Raw genomic sequence first — 8,730 nt, forward strand, 5'->3', positions numbered from 1 at the left:
TTTACCCTCAGCAAAAAAGTAAATACAACATGTATTGAATACAACTTTGCAACATGTGTAAAACACAATGGAAATGTGTCTTTGGCACTGTCAAATAAGATAAAATAACACACACCATGACAATTCATAAACACCAAAAGAGGGGAATTGCATCTTAAAGTAACTAAATGGCCTCAATACAAGTGCAGAATGGTTTGTTCATCCACTGGCTTGGTACCATTAACACATTAGTTGAATTAAAATATCAGTTGATTAAAATATAAGTTGACAAGATAAGAAAATAAGCTCTAGAGTTACCATGAGTAAGAAAACAATATTTTTGACAAGAGGTTTGTAGAGTAAGTAAGCTGCTCTGTATGTTTCTCTGCAGGTAACAAGGCTGTCCCCATGTCTTTATATAACGTATTGCGTGGCGGCCAGCTTTGACTTTGACCTGCTTCTACACCGATCAGCTGCAGGCAGAGGTCAGTTCAGAGCACACTGCATCAGATCAGCTGTTTCTGAGGCCGATCTTGAGCCACAGTGCTCAGAAGATCAGTAGGGATGAAGCACCTTGACAGTAAGCAGGAAGTTTTACAGTGAAAAATTAAAGCTGACACACTGAAGCTTCTCAAGTTTCCTTCCACGTAATGTAACTAAGCTTATATCAAAATAAGACTAGCCATGTGTGGCTTAATGCAATGGTTTAGTAATACTGTATGGGTTTAGACCTGCAGAGGATTCCAAAGAAAGTCTATTTTTCCACCCAGGTTTGGTTACTAAAAAAGATCATGTTCTGTTAAACTGAGAGGGTTATTTTTCAAGTCTAAAATGTAAATACATAGTGGATAAATCAAAAGGCACATCTTGATCCTTCGAAAATAACAATCTATGAAAAATGTGCAATGTTGTATCCATATTTGTTTTTCTGATATTTGTGAACTTTTGTATTAGTTCTGTTGTCAGTTTACTTTCATGCTCGTATACCACTCTAAATTGTGTTGCAAACTTGTGGATACTTGTAGATAAGGGGCACATAATACACAGACAAAGCAATAATAGTTTAGAGACATTTTATTAGCTCATAATGACCCCAAAATGGTTAGGCCTCTTAAAAAACAACTGTACATCTGGTAAACACGACAAGGACAATATAAATTACAGACAGACAGCACCAGAAATATATATTTATATATATATGGATTCTTTTGCATTTAAATAAGGAAAGGGAACATCTAAAAGAACAAACACTGAAGTCATGAGTACAACAGATAATGTCACAAAAAATCAGTAACAGTTATATTCTGAAAGACGGAAGACATTCCTTCATACACTAAGTACAAAACCATGCCTCTCTTTTTTAAATAGGTCAATATGACCTAACATCGTCAAAATCACCAAGGAAAAATGTCAGTAAAGAATATGCTTGATTTTTTCCACAATTGCAAACGGAAAATATGTCGTTCAAAAGGCTGGAATGGTTTTGAGTGCGCCATGAACATCAGTCTTAACACAGTTTCTGCTCATTATACTAGTTTACAGTGATTTATAACTTTACATAATGCTTTTGAAAACAAATGTCATCATGCTCATGCAAAAAACAAGTCTTTGTTTAAATTAGGTCATTATTTGGTCCGCACCATTGGGCTTAAAACTCCTACTTAATCGGCCTCCATTTCACCCCTACATGCATTCTTTACAAATCTGTTTTTGAGCTGGCAGTGCTGTTTACCTGCTACAAAACCACATTCAATATCAACAACAGCCCACATATATAGTTAACACCACATGTCTGGCGATGGGTCTCTACTTGTTGCAAATCATCAGTGGCTCACAGCACAGTGGACGTGCCGGGACTCGCCCTGCAATGTTCTCTTGTCTAGGGGCCCCTGCTTTGTGCCAAATAGAAGGAATCCACTGCAATGGTTCAACATATGAAAAACTTTCCACTGCACATTTAGTCTCTTTTCCATCTGTGGCTCTGGGTGCAGGGGAGGAATCTTTTCTTCTCTCAGAGAACAGAGCAGGGGAAACCTGGAACTCATGTAATGTGAGTTATTTTTGCTTCTTTTTTTGAGGGCCTTGACTTTGGTGTAAGGTCTCCCTTGCAGGGAGACAACCAGGGGAAATGATGTGTCTACCTCATCAACCAAGCATCAAGAAAAGAAAGAATAGTACAACATCTACTTCTTTCTGCCCCCTTCCTTTTAACGCAACTTTAATCTGTCTCTTTATATTTTTATGACTTATTGGTGATCGCAGCGGGGGCGATCATCATACTGCTGGACTTCAGAGGGTAGTAGCGGCCCCTCCAGGTCTTCCAGAAGATGCTCTGCTTCCTCTGGTGTCGCTGCTTGGGAGGGGGACTCTGGAAGTATCTGCCGTTCAGGTTGGAGCGACCGCAGTTACTGAACCACCAGCCACCTAGCATGACAAAGGACAATATGATGTTAGGTGCTGCTTCTAAGAGCTATCCTGATTTTTAAAACTGGGAATAAATTCACATCGAGTCATTTATCATTGTGATTGTCTTACCAGAAAGGTGCTTGGCGCAGTTGATGTCGTTTTTCAGGTCGTTGTCTTGGTCGCTGGTGGAAAAAGGCAGGCCGGAGGTGGCGTCAGTCCCCAGGGAAGTCTCCAAGGGGCTGAAAGCTTCAGCCTTCTCAATCTTGAGCGAGTACTTGGTTTCCTCTCCGCCCAGATGAAAGGGGAGGCGCACATCTTCTGAATCTCCACTCCAGTCAGAGAGCTTGATGTTGAGGATGTAGTTGCCATCTTTAGAAATGGAGTGGATCTTTTCTAGCCCCAACCAGAACTCTCCTAGAAAAGAACAAATATACATGGTGAGAAAACTACCCTGAGTGGGGTCATTGACTCCTGCTACTTTGTTGCCTTTGATCCATTTAAGCTTATCAGCGATAAGGTGCTTTGGGGACAGATCCTGCCCTCTAATGCAGTGGTTGTAAATGACAGTAATTCTGTTTGAACTAATCTGACCATGGCCAGGCTGGCTAGCACATGTTAAGTTAGTGAGAGTGAGATCAAAGTCAAAAGAGCATTTACCATTCAGGCTGCCAAAGCCCTTCTCGTAGGCCTGCCACTGCTGGTCAAAGTCAACTGAGCCATCTTGACGCCTTTGGATCACTGTCCATCCGCCATCTAAACAGAAAGACAGAAACGGATTGATCAGAAAATGTTGTTTCAACCAAAACATCAGGGAAAACTGCCAAGTCGTTGACTGATTGTCTAGGTAGTAAGACAATTGAACTGATGAGGGCCAAAATGGGCTTACCGGTTTTCATCTCACAGAAGACTTTAAAGGGCTCTGCATTGATTGGCTGGATGGTATAGATCCCACTGGTGGTCTCTCCTCTCAAGAACAGCTCATGACAGTCGGATGCCATCTCTAGAAGAAGAGTGAAAATACAAAGGTTAAGACAATCAGCTCATCATTATCATAATTTCAGGGCTTGGCAACCTGAATATGTGACACATGTGTTGCTCAATCAACTGCCTTGAACTCTGTTGATGTAATGGAGGTTCTCTGGGCTGCTGCCAAACTTTAGCTGAAATCTGAGCTTGTTTACCTAACCCAGCATTGATAAGTAGGCCCATTTACACTTAGGAAACCTCTCAGCGACGTGTTTCTCTGCACGGCATGAGCCGGGAGTCTGCAAATACGATTATCGTTACGAGTGGGCTTATCTTGAGTTATAAATGTTTACCTGATAGAGCCTTTGACCTAGCTTCAAGTGAGAAAATGTCTCGGTTTTGAATATGACCTTTCTCCCAGTTCCCAAGCAGACCTCCCTCTTTACAGCTGCTTGGCCTACCAGGCTATTGAGTTTCACTCACTACTACCTATTACATTCCTCAACCCCCCCTTCTCTTTGGATCGTCACATCCCCCTCACGTGCACAACAGCCCGGCGGTGAGGTAGCGGTGCATGGCTGGTGCATGGCTGGTGCATGGCTGGTGCATGCACAGAGAATGATCAGAGGATAGTGAAGGGGGGGGGGGTAGGGTATGTTGGGGAAGGCAGGGGATTCCAGAGCCAATTGGAGCTGTAATCTGGCCAATGAGGAAGGGGTAAAATATCGCACCTCTTGCATTCCTTTTCTCATCATTCATGACATCATCATGTGATGCTATTTGTTGAATAGCTGTAATAATTACAAATAAAATGTCAAAATGGGTTGATTTATTATTGTTTGGTATTGGCCTGTATATTGTGTCAATGTGAGGACACCAGCTGACCACAGAACCTCATTAGTGTGTAATGACCTTTCCTCTAGAGGCATGAACCCTTGGTGGCTGGTTGTGGCTGTAGTATGCCTAAGGGTCAGGGGTTGTCCTGAACTTTGGCACACTTCTTCCTCATTACAATAGGAGAGAGATGGAGGTGGGTGGTTTGTGTTTGGGGATGGGGGAGGAGAGAAGATGAATGAAGTGGAGGAGGAGGAGGAGGAGGGATGTCTGACTCCCTGACAGATCTAGGGGAAAGGTTGCTCATTCTTGAGGGATGTACAAATGTTTGTTTTACACAAAAAGGCGGGACGTCCTAAAAAAGGAGGAGGAGGCAAGGGTCTTTAAAAACTGCGGGATATCTGTACAAAGTTCACAGATAAATATAGACCACCATATTTTCCCATTTTCTCCTACTTTTTTTCTTGGCTCAGGCTCAAGGGCTGTAATCCGAGCAACATTGCATGCTAGATTTGTACAAAGCCTTCTAGGTTCCCCTCATCCACCTCCCACCCCCCACACCACAGAAACGAACAGTATGAGTAATCCTGTTAAACTGTGTGACCCTGAGTGAACACTCTGAGAGACCAGCAAACTTTCCCCCAGTTGAAACCTTGCCAAATAAACGTGTTCCTTCTTTCACCTCATTCCTCAAATCCTGCTGATATCAGAGCTCTGAGGTGTATTGTGACTGGCTGACTAGTCTCATTTGTTGCCTTAGCAGTGTTCACCTTTCCCCTACTTCTCATCCACGGCCATCAGAAACAGAGGTTCAATATATTTCCAAGTGACTTCATTTTATTCATCTTTATGAATTAAAATCTACCATCTATGCAGCAATTAGCTTTTTTTCAGCATTTCCTCCCTTCATTCCTTTTGTCCTCTTTAAAGGCCAAACAGACCTTAAGTTTGACCAGTGTGTGTTGGGTAAGAAACCTGAGCGTGTGTCCCAGTTTGAGAGTATTCAGCAGGGTACAGTCTGGATGAAAGCATTCATTATGACTGCTGGTCTGGGAGCAGCAGCTGCTTGGCGTGGCTTCACACTGAGGGCATCATTTACTGCCTTTTACAATTACTGTAAGCCACAGTATGAGGGGACTTAACTGAACCTCATGCTGACAACTTTAATTTGCCCATTTCATTCTGTAAGCACTTTAAACGATGATGATTTAAATACGTTTCAAATAATGCTATTAAACCAAATGCAAATTAGATATACTTTAGTTCAGAATACGGAAAAGTTGGATGCCTAAATTATATATTTAAATACATTAAAGTACAGTAGTTAGTTTACCAGCTAAAAAGCACGGCTGCTGCAAGAAGCCTAACAGTTTATATTTCTGGCGTCACGCTGGGTAGAGAAGCGTGTCCTCAATTGATTAGATTCCTTGATTTTAATTGCTAGTGATTTTAAGCTTCTTTCTGACCTTACTAAACAGATGGTGTGCCACATTTGGCGTCAGATCTTGTCCAGTCGGCTTAAGAAGGTGTAAGGAGAGGATTTTGGGCGCTTTCTGGCTTTACTTACCGACTGGTGAGTCGCTTTGCTCGGCGACGCTGCTCTGCATGTCATTCTGGCTGCTCTGCAGGGAAGTTCTCTGACGGGCCTGTTGAACCTGAAGAAGTGACAAACCAATGATGTAATTGCAGAAAAAAAATAAATAAATAAGAAAGATAATTCTCAAAGATTATTCTGATGCAAGTTGTAATGTTAACGCTTCCTCACCTGGCTCTGCAGTGTCCTGATGCGCACATTCTGCTTGTCAAGCTTCTCCTGCTGGAGTCTGATCCGCTCCATCAGATCGTCAATGCGTTTGTTTTGACCCTCCAGCATCAGCTGAGAGAAAAACCGACACAAAAGAACCAAATGTTCAGCTTTTGGTCATCTTTATTACACAGTGCTTGTGCATACAATGTGGCATTGAGCTTCACAGCCACAGAAGTAACCAGATGAACACAACAAACAGTTTGCAGGGTTTCATTGAGAAGCCCTAAACATAGACCCCACACATTTCCACTCCTCAATGAAAAGCCCTTTTCCTTTCTCACCGGCTGTGGTGTGGTTATGTAACTCACTCACAGCGCGGGTTTTCCATCCCACTATGAAGTCTTTCAGGCTCACATACTTCATTGTAAGCTGAGACTTGCAGAGAAAGTGCAACTCGCATAAGCCCCCTTCTACTGTATCATATGGCCGAATACTCTACAGGTTGTAAAATCACCCAGCTGTGGATAATTATTCACACATTCTTGCAGCTGATGCGTGCAGATCCCTTTGTCTGTCAGGCTGTAGTGTTTCCCTGCACGTACTGCACGGTCTTGCTCAATGCCATGCAGGCTTGTTAAGCAACCCCCTCCCCTCCACTCCACTACACCCACCACCCACTGCTTGCCCTTTGTGCTTTTTGATTTAGTGCCTTTGAGCTGAGGAGAAAAAGCCCCCCCATAAAAGCCAATGGCCCATGCATACTGTACATCCACTAACTTGAGTCCCTTTGTGCAGTAAAGCAACATGTCATACTCTGAATGGGACTTTAGTTTGAAGTAATAAGAATATGAAACATGTTTTGAATACAGAAGAAATCTTATTTTCCTCCCAAACTAACTATAACTCCAATGCTTCACTGAAAAAGGAGAACAAGTATTGCATTCTCACCTGGATGTTGCGAGCATCACTGCTGTTCTTGGCCCCAGCGTTGGAGTCAGGCAGCCCAGCACCCCTCTGCAGCATGCTGTCCACCCTCTCCTCCAGCCGGTTCATCCTCTCGCTCATCGTCTTCCTCTCCTGATGCATCTCCTCCGCCTTCTCCCTCAGCTCGGCCGTGACATTGAGCAGCTGCCCCTCTCTGTCCTCCAGTCCATGGGCTCGAGCCTTCAGGGCCTCCCCCTCCATTCGCAGCTTCTGGCTTTCCTTCCCCAGCTCGGTCACTGTGCGATTGAACACCTTCAGCTTGGTGGAAATGTCCCTCATCTGGACTTTAGTTTTGTCCACGTGCTCCTTCAGCCCCTGGCCCAGCTGCAGCAGGCCATGAGCGATGACATTCACATCATCCCAAGCTGCGAACTGTACACGCTTCTCCTTGGCAGCACGACCGGAGGTTGAACCCCCTTTCTTCTCCAAGGGGAAACCTGTGGCCATGAGCACCACCAGGCAGAGAGTCAGAGTTGCCAGTGTTGTCTTCATTGTTGCTGTTTTCAAATTGTTGTAATATTGCATTAAATCTTGTGTCCTGTTGCAGAAGTGTGGAGTATTCTGCCCTGTGTTTTTGAGTTGGATTTGAGAGCTCAGTCGGCTTGCAGAGCGATCAGAGCGTGAACAGTTTATATAGTTTCACAGCCCTCAACTCTAAGCTGTAAACTGCCTGCCATTGGCCAGCCGAGGAGAGGGAGGGGTGCAGTTACTCTCAGGTTTTTGTCCCTCCTCCACCTCTCTGTTAACTATTCGTGTCAGAGGCGGAGGAGGGACATAATATAACAAAAAGATTTGCTTTCATCTCTGCACTGTTGGAGACAGGGACTTCATGACTTACTGGAGGAAACTAATCGCCAGCAGTGAAACAAATGTATTATTTTACTTCTGAATTAACACTAGTGGTAATATGTGTTTTGTTCCTGAGAACATGAGCTAATCTGGTTTATCGGGACACAGCAACACCCTGAAATTGGTCAACAGTGATACCAGAATCCCCATTAGGCTCATAGAATAGAGGGTGTGCCTGTTGGTGATAACTCAACAGATTATCAGTCAAAAACATCTCTGATGCATCTGCAGAAACATTGCAACCTTTTAACTGTACATTTGCGAATATAGGGCAGCACCATTCATTTAAGCCTGATTTGAAATTAAATGTTAAAAATAAATGGACTAATTATGAAAGTGAAAGGGGGAAATGCCATTACAGACTGTGCATGTCATCCTCACAAGACTGAGAATGAAGGGAAACTGAATTGCTCTGCATGACAAAAAAGAGATACTAGTCAGTTTCTTGACAGTATAAAATGCCAAGACAAACAGATATTGCTCTCTGACTGCATGTCATGGGAGAGAAGCATTTCCTAAATTATTAATTGTTCTTAAACTTTATTATCCTGATGACGACCATAAACCTTCACGAAAATACCGATAACCTCTTAAGCCCCACGGACCCGCCGAAGGGGCCGAAATCACAACATCTGCAAGCAAAAGTGTCTGAGGGCTTCTTAAGATTTAATAAACTATGAATGTTTCATATCTATGTAACGGGAAGAAACTCAGCTAACTGATCTTTTTTTTTTTTTTTTTCACAGAAAACCTCAAAGCTAACGCTGAGCCTCTGAATTAGCCACGGGCAAAACAATATTAAGGCCGTGAGCACAGAACTCTAGCTATACCGATCTATATACTTATTGGATCTGCACAAACAAGCTTAGATAACATCCTGAGATTCCACAGATTATAGAAATATAAGGATCATCACTGAGCGATCTGAACTCGTGACAGGGGAAGCAAATACAGACAACACACAA

The 8,730-nt window shown here is 43.1% G+C and overlaps 1 protein-coding gene across 1 annotated transcript; it reads right to left on the reverse strand.

Moving 5' to 3' along the window:
• Window positions 1-1,035: 1,035 nt before the first annotated feature.
• angptl4 (angiopoietin-like 4) lies at window positions 1,036-7,521 on the reverse strand. Its single transcript, XM_034137511.1, has 7 exons — window positions 6,881-7,521; window positions 5,951-6,061; window positions 5,753-5,840; window positions 3,272-3,385; window positions 3,043-3,138; window positions 2,515-2,799; window positions 1,036-2,403 (listed from the first exon to the last, which is right to left on the reverse strand). The coding sequence occupies exons 1-7, from the start codon at window positions 7,439-7,441 to the stop codon at window positions 2,219-2,221; spliced, it is 1,440 nt and encodes a 479-aa protein (XP_033993402.1). The 5' UTR covers window positions 7,442-7,521; the 3' UTR covers window positions 1,036-2,218.
• Window positions 7,522-8,730: the final 1,209 nt, after the last annotated feature.

Source organism: Trematomus bernacchii, unplaced genomic scaffold (genome assembly GCF_902827165.1).
Source record: "Trematomus bernacchii unplaced genomic scaffold, fTreBer1.1, whole genome shotgun sequence".
Lineage (NCBI taxonomy): Eukaryota > Metazoa > Chordata > Actinopteri > Perciformes > Nototheniidae > Trematomus > Trematomus bernacchii.